This window comes from Drosophila melanogaster, chromosome 3R (genome assembly GCF_000001215.4).
Source record: "Drosophila melanogaster chromosome 3R".
NCBI lineage: Eukaryota > Metazoa > Arthropoda > Insecta > Diptera > Drosophilidae > Drosophila > Drosophila melanogaster.
The window spans coordinates 20,860,079-20,879,502 of NT_033777.3; the positions used below are offsets into that span (position 1 = coordinate 20,860,079).

Sequence of the window (19,424 nt, forward strand, 5' to 3'; positions counted from 1 at the left end):
GAGAAAGTGGAAAAGTCTGGTGATTGACGGTTTGCGGTTAGGCGTCGATAGGATATTCACATCTAATGCCAAATCGAGTGCAGGTGTTCATCGAGGGATATCATTTTTGTTAACTTGTTTTATTTAATTGTAAGTGTTTGTAAGTATTTTATGAAAGTGTTGTTCTCAGATTGGCCTGTATGAGCGGTAATTACATTTTACAATCTTATATCTTAGGGGAACTGTCAGAAGATTGGGTAATTGGGGGGGAAACAGGAGAAAGTTGCGTTCATGGATCTAAGATAGAATTACAACTCACTTAGGTTAGATCTACTGGCTAAATGCGTTGAATATATATCGTCTTCGGTTGTGTAAATTGTGTCCGGCTTCTTAGGGTTACCAGTTCACTGATCCTGTCGTCTGGGTTATATCCATGTCTATAAATAATTTAGCTACAATTACGACTATAGGTCAATTCCCAAAAATGCTTTCAAATATAAATGCAATACGATTTCGATTTGTTGCAAGTGTTGGTTCGTGGTTCCTCCAGTGTATAGTTTATGTATATGGTTATTACGAGTAAGTTACGAAAGGGAGTATAACCTGTATAAATATATATTTATATTTATATATTCATTATATATGCCTCAGTGTACATACATATATACATATGTATATATGTATATATATGTAGCTCGAATCTATATTAATATCTGGTTCCACGCCGCCTTCAAACTGGTGCAAACTTTCATTGGTGGCTCCGGTATGCTAAACTCCACTCCACTAAACTCCACAACTTTGGGATGATTGGGATGTCGAATATTGACTATTTCGTCTATTGATCTTGATATTTGCTCCATCGAATTGCACATTCCCAGCTCTGCTCTCATTTCTGGTTGATCTCCCGAGACCAATTCGTGGCCTAGACCCATTCGTCCCGGGTTTACGACTTTTCTCATTCGTTCAGTATCGCGCTGAGGCGTTCCTCCACGGCCACCTTGCGTGACTTCCACACGAACTCGCAGACAGCGATGACGCAGGCCACCCCCATGCCGCCCATCAGGACCACGAACACGCCGCCCACATTGGCCAGTCCCAGTTCATTAGCTGCCGACGAGGATTTGGAGGTCTCCACACGACACTTGCCGCCGCCCCGCTTCTCTTTCCACCACTTGGTTTTCAGGATGTGCAGCTTGCCCTCCTCCTGCAGCTTGAGTATCACGCTGTTGATGGCAGTGCGATAGGGGGAATCTGTAGATGGAATTAAAGACCGGTTAGTAAGGGGTGCTTGATCTAAGGACTGGATAGAGCAACCCAATTAACATGAACGTACTCGGTGGAGTGGCTATGCCATAGCTCTTGGTGTCCAGCATTCCACCGACTTGCGTCAGCTCGCAATTGCGTTCGGTCACGTACTCAATGGAGGTGGACTCCATCAGAAAGGCATAGGATCCTGAAAAGCAAAATTATTGCGTATTCCTTTCTCTCAAAAATATCCTTCAACTCACCTTTTCCCTTGGCAACCCTTTCCACACCTTCGCCATTGCTGGCTGTAAAGACGGAAGGACGAGCTGATTCCATGAATGACCACATGCGCTGATATGTGGAGATCTTTGAGTCCTGTAAGTAAATTATTGTTAGCAATACTATCTCTTTAAATTTTCCGCATTTACCCTAAAGAAAGCTGCCGTGCTGCCGCCCTTCAACGCTCCGTATTTGATCCTCGTTTGCTTGGCCAGATCCTCGGCACTTTCGATGGGCGAGTCCATACGCTCCACAGTCAAAAAGGCAGCCAGATTTGCAGTGTATGAGGAGATCATGATCAGGGTGAAGAACCACCAAATGCCGGCCACCATGCGAGTGGATAGAGCCCTGTATGTTAGAACTTTAATAGGGAAAAACCAACTACAATATAAACTCAAATCTTTACTTGGGCAAAAAGTCACATCCTTGCTGCATCAGCGATCCAATGGCAAACCACATGCAATTGAGCAGAGTGAACTGACTCTCCACCTTTTCGCCATGAGCATCCGTATAAGCAGGCCATTCATAGGGTGTGAATCTGTATAATGGATATATTCAGATTAGATAATCCAAAATGAGTGGATAGAACATACTTTGCCAGGATGAAGAGCAGCACTGAGACACCCAAGTACGCAGTGGCCATGTAGATCCATACGTCCAAGGATAGCGGAGACAGGAAGGAGAACAAGTTGGGCGGCTGCTTAATTGGCTTCCGGTACAATATGGATACTCCCAGATTCATGAAGGGTGTGGTGAAGTCGACCGCCTGTTCCCGCTCAAAGGTGATGGTGAGATCCGCAATGGCCAGATCGGCACGCTGCTCCAGCAACTCCCGGATCATGCCGTTCCATTCGCTATATGGTATGAACATAAATATTTAAGAAAGACCTATTAACAATATAACCTATGTTCCTACCCCGTCAATTTATTGAGACTTCCATAGCTGCCATCGGGCACTAGTTGTATTTTGTAGTTGAAGCCGAGTGACTTAGAGATCTCATGGATCAGATCCACCGCATAGCCCTCAAACTGATCATTGCCACTTAGGGGAATAGCCGATTCCTTTCGCATGCAGTACGGATTACTCTGAAGAAATTAAAAAAAATATTAGAATGGTATATTTATTTCTTACTCAACATTCCATACCAATATGGTTGTAACCACAAGCGTCTTGTTCTTCAGATTTGCCTCGATCTCCTGCTGCTTCTGACTGAAGGTGCGCGTAAAGTTGATGCCATCGGGCAGCGTGGAGTTCCAGGTGCCGATCTTGCGAATGCCCGCCGGAGTGAGCTCGACAATGTCCAACATGAAGTCTGTGCGGAATCCCTGATGATCGAACTTAATCACATTCGTCAGGCCCTTCATCTCGACGATCTTCATGTAGTTGATCAGGCTGAAGCCGTGCTGCCAGGTGCTCTGTCCATCGCAGCTGATGGGATGAATGTCGATCTGTTGTGAAGTGTCCAGGTCATGCAGCGCCTTGGCGAACAGATGAACTGCGTCGTACATGAGAGCAGTTTCCGAACGCACGGTGGTCAGGTTGGCGGACCGCAGCAGACCCTTCTCGTCGATGCTCCACTGGCGCACCACGTCCGACACAATCTTCTCGTTGATCAGCCGGAAGCCGGTGATATTAGTGCCGCCGTAGCGAAACTCATCGAGATTCACCGTGTGCAAATCCAGCGAGGTCACCAGGTAGCTATGGTAGTCGCTCATCATGCCGATCTGCTGCGCCTGCTTCAGCACCTCGTGGATCCGCTCCGTCGAGCAGTCCAGCACGATGTGCGCCTCTGCCGAGTTCTTGATCTGCTTCAGCAGGGGTCTATAATGTTAATAAATCCATTTTATTGACTACTCAAATGGTGATATTTCCAACGTATATAAGGTAGTTATGATTAAGGGGGCACAAAAGCTGCAGGGCTAGTGGCATATGTGGGACACAGTAACGAAATACCCAATGCAGTTGGAATGGGTGGATACAATTGGCTGGGCTTACCGGTAATCCCCGCTGTCGCTTAGCTGTCGCACAGTAATGGGAAAGGGCGTCATCCCGTGCGCCTTGAGCAGCTCCTGCAGTCGCACGATGCCGTCATTGTTCTCGTAGATAATGGTGAAAGTCTTCCAGCCCCAATGCCGCACTATATCCACGTAAGCCTAAGAGCAAGCGAAAGCATTAACAATACAGTTTCGGATGTGGGACGTGTGCCTCCGCTATGTCTACCTTGGAAAGCGTATTAGGATGCGGATAAAGGTTCACCAGGCAGCTTTCGCGTCTCAGCCGGTAGTCCCAGCGATTCTCCAAGTGGGGAATCTGAAAATTTGTATTAGTAGCATGTATTTTGCAGAGGCTTCTATGGCTTCTATGGCCCAGTCTCACCTCCATGTTGTCACAAATGCTCTGCACATGGCTGGCGGTGTGGGAGGATTGTGGCCCAAAAATGGCTGCCACTCCGATGTTCAGTAAGCCACAAACTGCAAGACAAACAGTGCAATTGAGGTTTATGTTCATGCTATTCGCTGCTCTTTAACGAACTAAGTTTCAAAAACTATCTTCCTCCGATGTTCAGCAAATCAAACGCAACTGCTGTAAAATGCCCGGTGGCATTCCACAATATCAGGAGCCAACTCCTGACTTTCTTGCCCTATGGCAAATTGAGTGAAACACAAATCCCAAAGAGCTTAAAAGTCGCAAATTGATTTCCACGTAACGTGCTCGGTGCCCATTCCCATTCCCGATCCCAATCCCAATGCAATCTGCTTGTGGGGGAAATAATCTGGGGCTGCGACTTGAAAGGCTCAAAATGTAGCGCAGTAATGTGCTTGGCTTTCGGCTCGGTAATGTTCAGTTAGCCTCGTTCGCATATTTAAAATGCACTTCAGTATGACATAATTTCGTTTAGCCCGTTTGGCCTTTCCTTTTAGCCCTCTCCACCACCCTGTCATTCGGCATCCTTTTGGCTCATCAAATGCGCTAAGCACGTGTAAGTGCATGTGTACCTGCACTTCGATGTCCTGGCTCTGTGATGCGGTTAACCTGCTCTCAGGACTCTCAGTGTGCGGATGAGGGTCCTGCCTACCTTCCTGCTCGCTGCTCGTCGTTACTGTCGTGCTGAAGTGTGGTTTACTCTGGCCAAGAAATTCCAGGTATTTCTGTTTTTTTGGCCATGTACTCGGGCCAACTTCGGCGTCATTTGTGTCTCATTTATCACAGGATATTCGACAGTTGGCTCACGTTCCTTTGCCCGCTTTACGATTCATCTTCAGCTTTTAGCGATTATCAAGTGCCGGAGAGCTCACCTGCCACCCAATACCCACAATAAACTGCAAATTGAGGACTGGCCGGGCTTGCACATTACGATATGCATTTATCTGGTCGAATTTAAGGGACTTTGGTATTTAAATAAACTGTTAAGTTTTTCCAAGAATAAGTTATAGTAATTTTCAGGGAATTTGCACTATTTATTACTAAAGATATCTAAGTGGATAAATTGCCTGGGCTATTTCATTCTGAAAGTTGGGAAAAGCTGAAAACTATGATATTACAATATACGTTACAACAAAAAGTAATTAAAGATGGAAAAGCTGTTTAAGTACACTACGATTGAGGTCCCCTTGCGGCAATAAGATTACCATATATCAAAAGCAAATCAAATGTAAATCAAAACAAGAGGAGCAAATCAAGTACAATCGAAGTGAAAACAAAGCGGTATCAACTTGGGAATGGCAAGGGAACCCAGATGTGTCTAAATCAAATATGCAGTTAAAAGCATCAGGTGAAGGTGAAGTTTACGAGGGAGACTGGTGGAGAGGAGGCGGGGTATTGTGACAGGCCAGTGGGAAATCAGGACAAGTCAACACTCCGAGTACACCAAAATCACATGCAAACTCACCCCTTTTCCCGGCATGGAAGCTGTCGAAGGGCGAGATGCGCTCGATTTGGGCCACCAGCTTGGAGCGCGGCAGGATGGAGCGGTCGGCGTTGATGCGGTCCACCGCCTGGCGGAAGGCCAGCTCCTGATGGTCATCGGCGGGATGGAAGAGACCGCCTGCGGTGAGAAATTACAGGCCGTGTTTTTGGACATGTCAAATGTGTTGGCTCCACTTCCGCAGTGTTCAAATAAAAACAAACAAACAAACGCGCGCGCACACACACACCCGCTCGAATAAAATATACACACTCACACAGAGACAGGCGCTCTTGATTATGACGTGTAAAAAATCGATACAGAGCGAGGATGCGGGCTGGATTTTTTGTTTTCATCCGGATTCTGAACGAATCCACTTGAATGTTGACTCCGAGAAAATATGTGTGCGGGCTTTCATCCTCTACTCACCGATCTTGATGATATCGGGCAGTGATTGGGCTTTTCGGCAGTTTAAAATTAATTGCAGGAGCAGCAGCGGCAGGACCAAAACTCCACTCGACCGCATTTTGAATTCGTTCGCGAAGGCAGTTTCCGGTTTCAGATGATTGCCTCACGGGATGTCAATCACTTGTCACTCGGCAGCTATTTGTATCTAGCAGATACTTAACATTGTTACTTGGCGGCAATTCCGCTGTGCGTTTTCCCTATTTCTCCAAGGGTTTGTATTTTGATTTTAATAAACTTCGACTCAACCGCTTTCTGCCAGGATGTGACATCCACTGAGTTGCGGGTGTTTGATTTGCCTTCTTTTATCCTGTTGCGGACTTGGGTGACGAGGTGGGTTGTTTGTGGGGTGGCCAGCATCCAAAAGCCGGCTGACAGTTCCAACAGCTGCGCAGTGGATGCTGGGAGAGCAGATGCCCAGGGTTGTCACCCCATCCGGCAGTTGAGCTTTTCATTCTGAAGGACGATGGTGGGAAAACCAGGCGATCCGATTCGAACTGCTTTGCCGACCTACTGACTCCGAAGCTTTTGGATCACAGAACTTGAACTAAATGTAGCGCAAGTTAAATACTTACAAATATTTTGGTTGTGACAGATAAATATGTACGTTATCATTTAATAATATACTAAACATAATTATACAATATATTGCTTAGAATCAACAGACTTTAAACAAGCAATGTTGTAAAAAGTACCATACTATTTTGAGAGCATTCAACTTTAATGTTTAAAAAAAAAATTCCTTAGCAATAAACAACAATATAAAAATAGCTATTGTGTAAAATAAGAATCCAAACCCGAAACGCTTAGCCTTGTGCTTCTTACCGAACTATGGAATAATATATTAAAATATAACTCTTACCATTAATTTTAAGCTTTATCGTAAGACGCGTTTCCCATTGAGAACTGCTGGCTAAGTCGAAAAGCTAAAGCCTCACTCTTAATCAAAGAAGAGCGTTCTCCCCGAAAGGACCTTTAACATGCCAAAGAGGAAAAGGATTAAACAGCACAAAGGAAGCAGTCGGCGGAACTGCGGCGAATAAAAGGCATTAATAAAACAGAGAACTCATTATGCCGTTGACCGCGCTGAGCTTAAAGTGCAAGGATAATGCAAAACGGCAGTGATGGGGAAATGCATGCGAATGGCGGCTGGAACTGCAGGCGCGTAAATGTGAGAGTATTAACAATTTAAGAAACAAAAGCAAAGGGCCATTAATAACATGCAACAACAGCGCTGTCGCTTAATATACCCACAATCGCACACACATACATTATGCATGCGTGTGTAGCCATAAATACGGAATGTCAGAGCGGGAAAATCGTAGGGACTCGGGCAAAATATCATCAAGCTTTGTTGCCTGGCAAATTCAGTCAGCTCTATTTGCACCTAAAAAAATGGTATAACACAATTAAAATATGTGTATGGTTATTTGTAATTGTTTTTATAATTGTGAGTCTCCATAATCCTACTTAATAGCCAGAATCTAGAAAAACTGGAAAATTTAATCTGTTCAGACCTAGTGATTTCTACCTATCTCACGGAATACTTTCACTTGCTTTCCAAAGTGGTTTTCAGTCACACAGTATATAAGAAAATAGCCCCAATTTGTTCTCACTGTGTTGATGTGTGTGTGTGAAGGCTCTCTCCGTGTATCTGCATCTGTGTCCGTGTCCGCATGTCTGTGTGTGTAATCATGCATATCTTTGCCAGTGGGTTTTCGGTTAGTGCCTTATTTACGTTGGCCGGAAGCTGCTGGTTGTGCTTGTTTCCGCTTTTGTCTGAGCGACTTCATCAGCATCAATACGCCCACTCGCTCTGCCCAAGCTTCCCATCCTCTCGTTCTTTTCGTGGCAATGAAGTAGAGCAATGGTCGGGCTCATTAATTTCAACATAACGCGCACATGGCCAACAATTTTTCCCACGTACGCACACCTATAAATTGCACACGCTCATACACGTCGCGGACATAGTTGGCTCCTAGCTTTCAGCGGTAATTATTTCAAATTAAATGGCAAAGCACTTTTCGAGCAGGTGCTCCCGAAAGTATGCAGCACATTATTAGCATCAGGTGGTGCTAAAAGGCGGTGGTATAGGGAAACTTCGATAAGTAGAACGGCATGAATCTGAACAAATACTTTGCAGGTGTCTTTAAGAGCAAAAGGGGGACTTTATTTTTAAGCTTTAAAGACTTAAAACCAAACAGACTCTGAAAATGTAACTTTTATTGTATTGCAAATAACAAAATTCGAGGGAAATTGTGAAAATATATAAAGTGATTTTAAGTAGTTCTAGAACTGTTTTTGTGCTCCTTAATGCTTTCGTTTGCCTGATTTTTCGTATCAAGTGTTTTGTTTGGGATAGCACTTTGATTTCGCTTCTGCCAGACCATTTCCGAGATGGATAATATGAACTCAAAAAAAGACATCTGACTTTTGGACTTTCGCCTTACCCCGTGACTTTGTCTGCCGCTCGTCTGGCCTCCATCAATTTGGCCTTTGGGCTGGTTTTATTATCCCAATGCGTATGGAAATGCTGACAAGGCTTGCTTGTCATGGCCGGCTCTTAGGCAAAATAATTTTAATAATGCAGAGTAAGACATACACATGTGAAGGTTATGCCCGGAGCCATGGCATTTCATGGTCAAAAGGACCTCAAAAATATTTCACATTGTGCATAAATGTAAATACATTTTCGAGCAGTTAGTCATTCTCCATCCATTCAATTTTAGGAAGGGAGTCTCAGGCAACGAGCGATGAAAGCGAAATACCAAAAGCAAAATATGAGAGTGGAAAACTGTTGCCGTTGGTCAAGCATATGCCATGCATTTTCCATGTGAAACAGCTTACTTCAAAGAATGTAAATGCCTGGCTTAACTGTAGATGTGTAGTTTCATACGGCAGTGGCCATATTTTACACAAAGGAATTTGTTCGTCCACTTTTTGTTCTTCGCTATGATTTACCGCTCAGGCGAAAAGCTTTGCCAAATGACCCTTTCCAAAGTCCATTTGTTTAAATCATACAAATTTCAAAAAAAAAGGAATCCTTTTAGTGGCGCTTAATTAAACGTTATTCGCTGCGCAAAAACTTTGATGAAATGCAAATAAATTAATTTTCTCTAATCAAAGTGCAGTAAACGCGTGGAATATCAAATAATTTAAATAATTCAATGGCTGCCTTAAAACTTTAGTTATAATGCGAACTAGCTACGTATATGAAAGCTTTGATTGACAGGGGACGTGGTAAGGCTGCTTTAAGTGGACCCTTGCCAATTAAAAAGTTCACAAAAAGGCACTCGAACACAGCTTTCGGTGAGAGCTCTCCTGCACTTTGTTTTTTTTGGAGCACACCAAGGACAGTTTATTAGTTTTTTTTTTTTTGAGCATTCGGCAGGCAATGATGTCAGTTGGCTGATGATGAGGACGAGTGACGCAATTGAACAGGAGTGGCATATGCAACAAATTTGTAAGGACGCCATTTAATTCCATGTCAGCTGCTTGGATGCCTGAGCTGAATGAATGGCTGAAGCCCCGAGGACATGCTCACAAATCCTCAGTTCGAAGGCGCCTCGTTTAGGGCTTATACTTTTTCTTTGGCCCGCTTTTATAGGCGCCTCCAAATCCACTTTGTAAGCCATTCCAGCGGTAATAAAGGCGCAAGTGAGTGCCGCTAATATAAAATTGAATTTAAATAAATGGAGTTGGGGCCGTAAAAAGCCGAATTCTGATTTGATTTGTTTGGCGGCGCACGCCCAGCACTTAGGCGCCATTTGATATGCAACAATCTTTGGCGCCAAAAGAAAATCAGAAAATCGAAGGGAATAGAGGGGAGCATAATCATCATCATCAACATGGGGAGTTTTGTTCTGTAATAAATCTTGTGGAAGAAATTTAGCCCGAAATCGCTCTCATTTATTCATGCCACGCGCTATCGCTGTTTTATGTTATAGAAGGGGATTTTTTAGGGGAATTGTTTAAAAATACAAAGGACTGCACTTGATACTTAAAACATACACCTAAGTACATGCAACCTTATCATCGATTGTGACTCAAATTCCAAAGAGTGAACTCGAGCCTGCAGGTGCCGCTTTCATTAATAAGTCGACAGGCTGTTAGGCAGCTAATTAAAGAGTCGGCCTACAAATTGGCAGCTTGTGTGGGCCATGTGGGAAAGATTTAGGCAATTAGCACCAGCAGTACACCCTTCCGAGGGCAGCGGGGTTGTGGGACTTAACCCGGTCTCGACCCTTTCACCCCCCCCAAAATACCAACGATTTTGGCAGTCGGTGGAAATTGTAACACCTAGCTAAATGTAGATTGCTGTCGCATACCAGCACAAAACATCTTGCTGTGTGTCCTTGTCATCCTGCGAGCTGATTGCGTAATTCCAGCTCACAAGTGCTGACAACGGTCGGGAGTCTGTTAAAAATGTATTATCATTGCGATTGCCACCAGATCCTGCAAGAGTGTCTACTTATTCGCAGCATATATACCCCTGGTATCCACTCGCAATTGTTTGGCTTTAAATGTTTCAATTAGCCTTGGCGGTACTTAAAACAAACGGTCTAACTTCATGTGAGGGAGAAGCATTTAAATGGAAATGTAAAAGTAAGTGGATTCTTTAATCTTAGGGTTAAAATAAATTTGTAAATAAGATTAATATTTATGTTGTGGAAAAGAAACATGTTAGGCTGTTTGTGAAGTAATACATTTTACAGCTTGCACCTATCAGTTAAAAGGGTATATATTAAAAGCGAATACTAAATGACTGAGAAACAGATAATTAAGTTTAGTTACTAGCATAATTCGAAGGTAAAGTTCGAGAATAAAATTAATTAAATTTAATCAAATTGACTTTGATTTATATTTTAGCTTAGCCTTATCAGTTAACGCAGCTTAACGATGTGCTTCTGTTGTTTTGGCACAAAAAATTACTCGATTTGCTTATCACGTATAATAAGTATATGCAATTCTATGGAATTTGCTGAACGTTTTCCAATGGCTAGCATATTCAGTATTCTAGGAATATCAGAATTTATATCACCTTTCGCTGAGCTATAAATTCAGCTACCAGGCTGCTGGGAAATCATTCCGGTTTGCTTCAGCGTTCCAAAAAGTCATAACCAAAATGAATTCTTCAACTGCTCTTATGTAAGTAGTATCGAATTCGAGTGTTACTGTTGTAAATAATATTTTATTGCATTATTAAACTAACACTATTTTAAATTTTAAACTAGGTGCTTTGCACTGCTGCTGATTAGTCCTCTATGCATGGGCTATTCCGACGAAGATCGTGAGGCTGACAACCTTAGAATTGCTGAAATTATCAAAAACGCCCAGGACGATGACTCCAAAATCAATAGCACCCAGGAACTACTTGACATCTATAGGCGTTTATATCCCAGTTTGACCCCTGAGGAACGGGAGAGTATCGATAAGTTCGTCAACGAGCATACGGATGCCATTATAATCGATGGAGTTCCGATTCAGGGAGGTCGAAAGGCGAGGATCGTTGGAAAGATTGTATCTCCAGGTGTGAAGGGCCTTGCAACTGGATTCTTTGAAGAATTGGGTTCAAAGCTTGCTCAATTATTCACTGGTTAATATTGTTTTAATATTTGAGTGAAAGAAAGGAAACAACAAAGTGACATATATAAGAAAGCTAATTTAATATTGACATGTAATTATTGCCACTTAACGTTTTGTATACAACTTTTAATTAATAATTTCAAATAAAATATCAATGCACATTATTTAGTGATGTCGTATGGGTTGGATATGAGTATATTTCCGTAGAATTCGTTGAGTCGGTTACATACACCGAAGACACTGAAAATAATGTCTAATGTCTGCATACACATTGTTACCAATCAATCGCATGTTCAATCAAATAAGATCAAAAATAAAAATAAATAGTAACTACAGATTTGATTAAAACTGGATTTTTTTTAATGAAACTAAGAAAACTGAAGTTCCCCTAAATTGTAAAGCAATGTTCCGCTCTAGAGAAAGGATTCTAGAGGATATTCGTAAGTTTGTTAATATATTTTTATTGCAACGTCCACAAAATGCAACAGGGGCTAAGACTTCCTCTTGGCAGTAATTAAATATGTATATATATTTATTAAAACTCGCAATCATTTTTCTTACATTTCTTATTTCAGCCTTTGTCGCAAAATTATTACTCGTAGAGACCCTATACTGTAGATATGTATATATTAAACAGATAGCCAAATCTACATGGCCATGTCCATCCGTCTGTCTTTTCCTATGAACGCTGTGCTCTCGGGATCTTTAAAATCTCGACAATTTAGATTAGATATGCACATTCTAGTGTATACCTATGCTGTGCAATTTACCCAAAAATTCGGATTCGGATCGTAATTCGGATTGTCTTGCAAATTTCTTTTGATATACATTACATACCGCCAAAATCAGTCATAACTTCACTTTTGAAAAATGATTTCATATTTTCAATCGCTATGTCAAAGTTGAGGAATTTGTCTATTGCACTTCCTCTTGTCTTCTTTCTGATTTTATTAAAATAAATCATTTTTACTAAGAGAATTGCATTTATGTTATTGTTGTAATGTCGGTGGAAGCTTTGTGATAACATGAAATTCCGCGAAAATGTGTCAATATTTGTTTTGACTTATCAATTCTTATTTAAAGGAATATTATATAATGAGATTTAGCGTTGAATGTATGCGTATCACAAAATACAGATGATGTTCTTATCAGCATTGATAGTTGCCAATTCTGAGAAAGTTGTAAGACTAGATTTTTCATTTAACAACATTTACGTATATGCGGGATTTTGTTAAATGTTGCTGTGTAAGCCGTATTTAATTAATTTGATTTAATTTCTAATCACTGTTGATAATGAAAATTCTCGAGAAATTATGAAAAATGTAAAAGCATTGGGCTCTAATGCAGTGTGCTGGTTATTTGCTGATAAGTTAATTTTTCTAAATGCGCATTCCCTCATCAATTTTACCTTTCGCTGGCCTATATATTCCGCTCGCTGGGCTGCCAAAGTATCAGTTTGTCTTAAACCAGTGCTCTACTAGGGTTATTAACAAAATGAATGCCTCCATTTCTCTACTGTAAGTATTGATTACTTTAAAAAATACTTAAAACTTAATAACATTTCTTGGGCAACTAACTAGATGCCTTGCCCTGCTCCTGATTAGTCCTTTTTGCTTGGGCTATTCTGACGAGGAAAGGGAATCTGACAGCCTTAGGGTTGCAGAAATTATTCGAACCTCCAACGACGCCGAATCGAAGATCAATCGAACCCAAGAGCTGCTCGATATCTTTAGGCGCCTGACTCCCACGTTGTCCCCTGAACAAAGGGAAAAGATTGAAAGATCCATTCAGGAGCATACTGATGAAATTCTAATCGATGGAGTTCCGAGTCAGGGGGGGCGAAAGACCAAGTACGTCGGAAAAATCCTATCTCCAGTGGCACAAGGCCTTGCAGTTGGATTCTTTGAAGAACTCGGTGGCAGCCTTTCCAGGCTCTTTACTGGATAATCACCATTCAGGACTAAGGGATTTTGAGAAACATTAGATAAACATGTTGTAAGCTCAAGTCCAAATAAAATATTCCAGTTTGAGAAGATGATTCTTAAAATTGAGTAGTATTTTTGTTATTTTCTTTTCGCCATTTTGAATTTTACATTCAAAGTTCATAAAATATTGGTGTAAGCGGTCAAGGGATATATTTTCGATAACACATTTCAACTCAACACACAATAAAATTGTTGTTTGCAGTAGATAAACTCTTTTGTAGTATATGCATATGTACAGCTGCGTAATGGTCATGATTACAAGAATACAAGAAAATCCATATAAAACAATTTAAAACAATTTACTAAGAATAAATTTCATTGTTAAAAGTGATTGGATTGTTCAGAAGATGCTTCTATATTCGTTATCAGGGAGCCATCGGTGTCTATAAATTGTGTGTCTTGGCTTCAGGATTGTCAGTTCGGCTTGCACTTGCATTCCATTAAGTCCTTACAAAATGAATTTTAAAACGTCTTTGATGTAAGTGGCGTTTCGTATTTTATTACAATTGAACTTATTATTTCTAACTAAATTTTCAGCTGTTTCGCACTGCTACTGATTGGAACTCTATGCTCGGCCTATTCCAATCAAGAACGTCAACGTGACAGTCGTAGGGTTGCTGAAATTATGCGAACCTCCTGGGACGACAATACCAAAATCAAAAGAATCCAGGAACTACTTACCATATACAATCGCATGGCTCCTAGCTTAAGACCAGATGAAAGGGCGAGAATGGACAGATTCATAAGTGGATATACGGGAGAAATCATGGTCGATGGAGTACCCAGTCAAGGTGGTGCTAGAAGGATCTTTAAGAAGATTCTGTCTCCGGCGGCAAAGAGCGTGGCAACTGGATTCTTTACCGAACTCGGTGCAAGTCTTGCAAGCATATTAACTAGCTGGTTTCCAGCTAACACAGAACGAAACCATTGAAATCGTAGACATCTTTTTTGTAATAAAATCAATTCCCCACTGAAAGTGAAAGTGAAAGCATTGAAAGAGACTATCATAAATGCCGTATTTTATTCCCAGAAGGTGAATTAGTTAATACGCATCCATTGTAATGGAAATTGTGAACATCCACCTGTACATGATTACTTAATCAGATAGAAAATTTCCATAAATTGCATATTCATATCTTCTGCCCAGCATTTTATCCATAACCTTGTAAAAAATATGCACTCATATTAGATTGTAAGAGGTTGATTTAAAAATTCAGACAAAGTGCAGGGCGAACTTTGTTCATTCAATCTGACCAAAGTTTGTTTTGAATTCAATCAACACCCAAACAAAACTGAATTGTGGAAGCATGTTGTTCGAGAAAGCGATTGCAATTATTATTTGTGGGTAAAACACTTTTTGTGTAGAATACCACAAACTCGTTTTCGGCCGACGAAAGTTTTTGATTGTCTAGTCGAAACAGGGCATGTGGAAAGTAATTAACATGCAAGTGTCGAAAGCGTCTGACAGGGACCTTCTGCGTAGTGTGGGCGTCTCCGGCTGCCACAGGACATCCTTGTGGGTGAGGGAGGACTAGTGTGTGCCCTCTTCATCAACGCCATCAGCTGTGGCATTTGACTTCTGAATGTGTCGTAAAGTTGATCCTACCCCCATCCCCTTCCCATGGCTTCCCTGGTTTCCCATCCTGTTTACTGAACTCGTCAACGCTGCTTTGCTGCTGCTGCTGCTGGCAATTTGTTTAATTAAATGCTAGCCCGAGAGCCAACATACACAGACCAACACAAACACATTATCAGGATCCGGGGCTCGGAGCACAAAATTAAATTGAATAACAACTGCTAAACACATCAAGGCTAACACCTGCTTATCGAAGTGTCAACTGCAGTGAACACATGCTTCAATTACAGTGGGGCTGGTGGTATACAGAATCGTGTGATTTTATAGATGAAACTTTTGAAATTATAATGGTACAAAATTATATTTTAAAGATCATGTTTTTTAGTTGCGTTAAATATGTAAAATTACCAATTTACGTTGCTGAAAGCTGCAGATTTTGTGCAGTTTTTCCCTTGACCAGTTGGAATCCGGTGGAATTAACCTCACTGACGAACACTTTTTGGCCAGCTAAACAACTTGGTCACAAGGATTTCGCGACACAACATGCAAATAGAGTTCGTACAGTGAAAAATACGAAAGTATATGTTGCCCAGCAACTTTTCAGTCTTGCATCACAGTTATCCAGGAATGGATTAGAAGTCAAGACCCCAACACCAGCAGACTTTCCTAATAATGTCTTATGTGGAATTCAGCCATGGGCAACAAAAAGCCATCCTGCTGCGTAGGGTGTCCTTTTCTCTGCCTGCGCCCTTTGCTAAGACGTGCTTACAAGGGTTCACGGCTGTATCCTGTTGTCATGTGTAGGCTCTTACATTATCGCCTATATCGCCCAGATTATCATGTGACAACGTGGCACACAAAATAAAATCTGCATTTTTGCCTTGTCAAGTGTTTTTCCCCTGCAGACAGCCAGCTAAACCCGAATCGAACTGAGCCAAGCCGAGCCGAGCTGAGCTCTGCTCTTCAATATGAAATATCCTGCAGGCACTCGCACACAAGTTGCTGCGATGTCGACTGCCAAAACAGGATACGCATCCTGCTGCTGGGCGCGGCTAGGATATCCTCTCAGCAATCCCCTGCCCAATGGCATGACCCTCAACTATTTACATGGCCCAAAACATGTTACCCACTGCCAGCAAGCCAGGAACATGGGCGAAACTTTTGTCGTGGCCTTAAAGGCTTGGCTACTATGTGCTTCCAACTTTCTCGGCTTGAAAGAAATTTAAAGAAATAACGACACTTTTTCAGTTCTTGGCTAAAAGCCACTACATGGGGTTGAATGGAATGGAGGAAAATTCATTTAGCCCACTGAATGTAGGAAGGAGAAAAAAATAGTTAACCATTTTTGTAATTTCTATTCAATATGAATAGAAACGATGCTTGTTTAGAATATATGTTTTAAAACTTTTCCTTTAATAAGAGTTCGTATCTTCTTTTGGATTCCAGGAAGGACCATTCCATTAACTTAAATATGGGTACAACTAAGCAAAAGCAACAGAATCTGTTTTCCCCACCCGAACAAAACTGTTGTCGGGGCAAATTCAATTTCGTTTGTTTATGAGAGCAGCAGTCTAATTCAAATGCAAAGATAAGGCACAACGTTGGGACTACAGTGAATACGGATAGATACTTCAGCACGCTTCCTTCCCTAAATTGTCCTATCTTCGACTCCTTTCGAGAGGTTCCCTTGCCACACGCATATTGCGATAAAGTTTTAGCACCTGTGCGGATAAAAATACGGAGGCCGGAAATGCGAAAAGAAAAGTTTGCCATTTACAGCCCATCAAGTCGGCTTCAATTTCGCCTACCTTTTGTTTGGCATCTCCATCCCACTCTTCGAATGCCCCCATGATTTCAGTGTATGGTAGGTTGGCCTCTTTGTTTGTCACTTTCGGCAAAGTTTATGCGCTTTTTATAACGTGTATCCTTTTTGCATGTCGACTTACTGTTTTGGCTTTGCCCTTCACCATTTTATTACACCAACAATGGGCTCCTCCTTAAGGACATGTAAAAGGCAAAAACACACATATGCAAACTCAAGGTAGCGCAACAGTGCGGTTGCGAAACTTTGATCATCCTGGCAGGAGACTTAATTTAATGTCCTTCTCGTGGGCTGCCAACTCGGCTTGCCGCTGACTTTTTGCCTCCTGTTTTGTTTAAGTTTTGTGTCGTGACGCAAACACTGAATTTCAATTACCGGCTGCAAAGGTCCTTGGCAATGTCAGGAGTGCACAGGAAAAAGGTAAACATACTATACTTTCATATGCGATTTAGCTTAAATTAGAAGTAAGATATGTATATCATAGGATAAGCTTTAGTTAATAAATTATTGTGGATCAATGTGGACTCTGTCCGTTAAAGTAAAAGTCTTAACACAACAACAGATAAGAAAGCACTGATGTTGATTCTTCCCAGAATTAAAATAATTAAATATTATCAACGTAAATGTTATCAATTCCATGAAGTGTACTCAATTCCATGCACTTTGCATCACAAGATCAATAGCAATATGTCAGTAAAAAAAAAAAGAAGTAAAGTTATCAGTTGCCGAGAGTTCCAAGAATTCCTGCACAATAATTGCAAATAACTCCGCTTTTTATGGCTGCCTATAAAAGAAAACTTGTCCATTTATGGATTAATTAGCTCACCATATAAGCTCAAGTGAAGATGTATTTTGCCATCCGACTAAGGTAAGTCTAGCTTCATATTGAACTCACAAAAAATAATAATTGGCTTAAATTTCAGCTTTGTTCTGGCAGTGCTCATCTGTCTCACAGGAAACGGAAGTGCTAGAATGCTGGATGCAGATCGCAACCGGCTCCAGCAACTTCAGATTCGAAGTCAGCAATCTGCGGATGCCAACACCCAGGTGGATATTGCTTATGAAGTCATCGGAATTTATGATAAATACAAGGGCCAGGGGGGATCGAATGTGTTGAGAGAGGCTCAATTGAATTCACAAGTTAATGATTTTAAAAGAAAGACTATGGTCATCGATGGAGTGCCAGCCCAAGGAGGAGTTTGGGGTATTTTAGGAGCAATAAAGAAGGCCGCTGATGCCGTTCCTGACAATGTGAAGAAAGATGCTGAGAACTTGGTTAAGAGCTCTACAAAAGTCTTAGTTCGGGGCATATACGACTATCTTATGGGTAAAATGAAGCACTGAAAAGTGAAATACAAGGAAAATTAAAAAATCCAATTATCTTGAATGGAAGCACATAGTCCGAATTAATCATTTTATATTTGGACTTTTTTGTTTTTGTGTACCAGTATAATACGAAGTCTAAATTACTTAAATACTTTATTATAAATAAATCTGAAAATATATTGAGCTTCTTAGAGCTGTAAAACATTAGAGTTTCTATTCTTATTTTGCAGCTTAGTAAATCCTCTTTCAGTTTCGATATTTATCTAAATTTCGTATTTTTTTTTTAATTTACAAGGTGTTCAAAACTCATGCCGAAACACATTCGCATTACTTATATGAAGAATAATCGTTTAGCTTTGTCTTTTTCCCGTGTGTATGTCCGACTAGCCTTAACCTGTCTTTTAGTTTTTTCCATTGCACTTGCTGTCTTAAAGCTTTCCAGCAACCAGCTAGAATTTGACCCGAAATTTATGAGCTCTGTGTGGTCTAAGTGTCCTTGCGGGACTTCACACATAAAAAGGCCGACTTCTTTGCACTTTGTTTTCATTCAGAGCCTATAGGACGAGCTTATTTGATTTTGGGCTTCACCACTTTTCCCCCCTCAAAGTTTCCTTGCGTCCCACTCATAAATATTGAAAAGGCATGGGAACTGGTTTCCTCCCAAGGCCAGAACTTGAGGCTCATCTGTTCAGTGGGTTGGTTGTTGGGCCAGATATTAGTGCAATTTCCACGTTGACCCAAAGTTCAATTCATTTTGTACAGGGACGTGTCGCCGCTCCTCAACTGTTTTCATAAGAATTTATTGCTTTCTCTTGGCAACTAAGTGGATCAGATTTCTCTTGGCAGCTTTCGCCTGTGTCCCGTGTAATATGCCACAGATTTGGTGTTGGCTAAATTACTTTTGGATTGGTTCGCTTCCATTCCAGGACCCTTTAGCTCGCCTCTCCTCTTCTTTTTTTTCTTTTTTTTTACAATTTTGTCGTATTAGATTGAAAATTGAGTTGGGTATTTTGGGGGCTAAAAGTACGAATGAAGGAAGTGGCAGACTGACAGTTGGGATAGCACTCAGGTGAGATTCTCTACAGTCCAAATGATTTATTTTTTAATAGTCGAAATATAGGAGCTCTTAAGGTGAACTAACTTTTCTGGGGAATTTTGCATGTATTTGACTACATTTATAAAGCTTCCTAGGGTGATAAGCCAATCCTCTGTCGAAATCGATTAGCACTTTATTTGCAAAGTAACAAAGGAGAAAG

At 41.2% G+C, this 19,424-nt stretch overlaps 5 protein-coding genes and 1 long non-coding RNA gene across 6 annotated transcripts, besides 1 other annotated feature; 4 read left to right on the top strand and 2 right to left on the bottom strand.

Moving 5' to 3' along the window:
* Positions 1–108: 108 nt before the first annotated feature.
* On the bottom strand, positions 109–6,153 carry KaiR1D (Kainate-type ionotropic glutamate receptor subunit 1D). The gene is made up of 13 exons (NM_142668.3): positions 5,838–6,153; positions 5,394–5,549; positions 3,881–3,975; positions 3,725–3,814; positions 3,500–3,657; positions 2,650–3,325; positions 2,420–2,589; positions 2,097–2,357; positions 1,910–2,041; positions 1,653–1,851; positions 1,488–1,599; positions 1,313–1,432; positions 109–1,230 (listed from the first exon to the last, which is right to left on the bottom strand). The coding sequence occupies exons 1-13, from the start codon at positions 5,932–5,934 to the stop codon at positions 935–937; spliced, it is 2,562 nt and encodes an 853-aa protein (NP_650925.1). The 5' UTR covers positions 5,935–6,153; the 3' UTR covers positions 109–934.
* Positions 6,154–10,957: 4,804 nt separating this feature from the next.
* TotA (Turandot A) lies at positions 10,958–11,622 on the top strand. Its single transcript, NM_080517.3, has 2 exons — positions 10,958–11,021; positions 11,108–11,622. The coding sequence occupies exons 1-2, from the start codon at positions 10,999–11,001 to the stop codon at positions 11,472–11,474; spliced, it is 390 nt and encodes a 129-aa protein (NP_536778.2). The 5' UTR covers positions 10,958–10,998; the 3' UTR covers positions 11,475–11,622.
* A 439-nt stretch (positions 11,623–12,061) lies between these two features.
* Positions 12,062–12,187: a mobile genetic element.
* A 722-nt stretch (positions 12,188–12,909) lies between these two features.
* Positions 12,910–13,502, top strand: TotC (Turandot C). The gene is made up of 2 exons (NM_080518.3): positions 12,910–12,976; positions 13,040–13,502. The coding sequence occupies exons 1-2, from the start codon at positions 12,954–12,956 to the stop codon at positions 13,404–13,406; spliced, it is 390 nt and encodes a 129-aa protein (NP_536779.2). The 5' UTR covers positions 12,910–12,953; the 3' UTR covers positions 13,407–13,502.
* A 357-nt stretch (positions 13,503–13,859) lies between these two features.
* Positions 13,860–14,444, top strand: TotB (Turandot B). The gene is made up of 2 exons (NM_079698.3): positions 13,860–13,922; positions 13,982–14,444. Exons 1-2 carry the CDS (start codon positions 13,900–13,902, stop codon positions 14,373–14,375), a joined length of 417 nt encoding a protein of 138 aa, NP_524422.1. The 5' UTR covers positions 13,860–13,899; the 3' UTR covers positions 14,376–14,444.
* A 3,213-nt stretch (positions 14,445–17,657) lies between these two features.
* On the top strand, positions 17,658–18,285 carry TotZ (Turandot Z). Its single transcript, NM_080521.3, has 2 exons — positions 17,658–17,710; positions 17,766–18,285. Exons 1-2 carry the CDS (start codon positions 17,688–17,690, stop codon positions 18,184–18,186), a joined length of 444 nt encoding a protein of 147 aa, NP_536782.2. The 5' UTR covers positions 17,658–17,687; the 3' UTR covers positions 18,187–18,285.
* Positions 18,286–18,326: 41 nt separating this feature from the next.
* lncRNA:CR44048 (long non-coding RNA:CR44048) lies at positions 18,327–19,306 on the bottom strand. The gene has a single exon (NR_074033.1). It is a non-coding gene; the product is annotated as a long non-coding RNA:CR44048 (long non-coding RNA).
* Between the last annotated feature and the right edge of the window lie 118 nt (positions 19,307–19,424).

Excerpts from the sequence above, each read along its gene's own strand:
- TotZ (NM_080521.3), top strand. The coding sequence starts at position 17,688 with ATGTATTTTGCCATCCGACTAAG. Across the intron at positions 17,711-17,765 it reads TATTTTGCCATCCGACTAAG|CTTTGTTCTGGCAGTGCTCA; the intron begins GTAAGTCTAGCT and ends CTTAAATTTCAG.
- TotB (NM_079698.3), top strand. The coding sequence starts at position 13,900 with ATGAATTTTAAAACGTCTTTGAT. Across the intron at positions 13,923-13,981 it reads AATTTTAAAACGTCTTTGAT|CTGTTTCGCACTGCTACTGA; the intron begins GTAAGTGGCGTT and ends CTAAATTTTCAG.
- TotA (NM_080517.3), top strand. The coding sequence starts at position 10,999 with ATGAATTCTTCAACTGCTCTTAT. Across the intron at positions 11,022-11,107 it reads AATTCTTCAACTGCTCTTAT|GTGCTTTGCACTGCTGCTGA; the intron begins GTAAGTAGTATC and ends ATTTTAAACTAG.
- TotC (NM_080518.3), top strand. The coding sequence starts at position 12,954 with ATGAATGCCTCCATTTCTCTACT. Across the intron at positions 12,977-13,039 it reads AATGCCTCCATTTCTCTACT|ATGCCTTGCCCTGCTCCTGA; the intron begins GTAAGTATTGAT and ends GCAACTAACTAG.
- KaiR1D (NM_142668.3), bottom strand. The coding sequence starts at position 5,934 with ATGCGGTCGAGTGGAGTTTTGGTCCTGCCGCTGCTGCTCCTGCAATTA. Across the intron at positions 3,976-5,393 it reads CTTCCATGCCGGGAAAAGGG|TTTGTGGCTTACTGAACATC; the intron begins GTGAGTTTGCAT and ends TTTGTCTTGCAG. Across the intron at positions 3,815-3,880 it reads GCATTTGTGACAACATGGAG|ATTCCCCACTTGGAGAATCG; the intron begins GTGAGACTGGGC and ends ACAAATTTTCAG.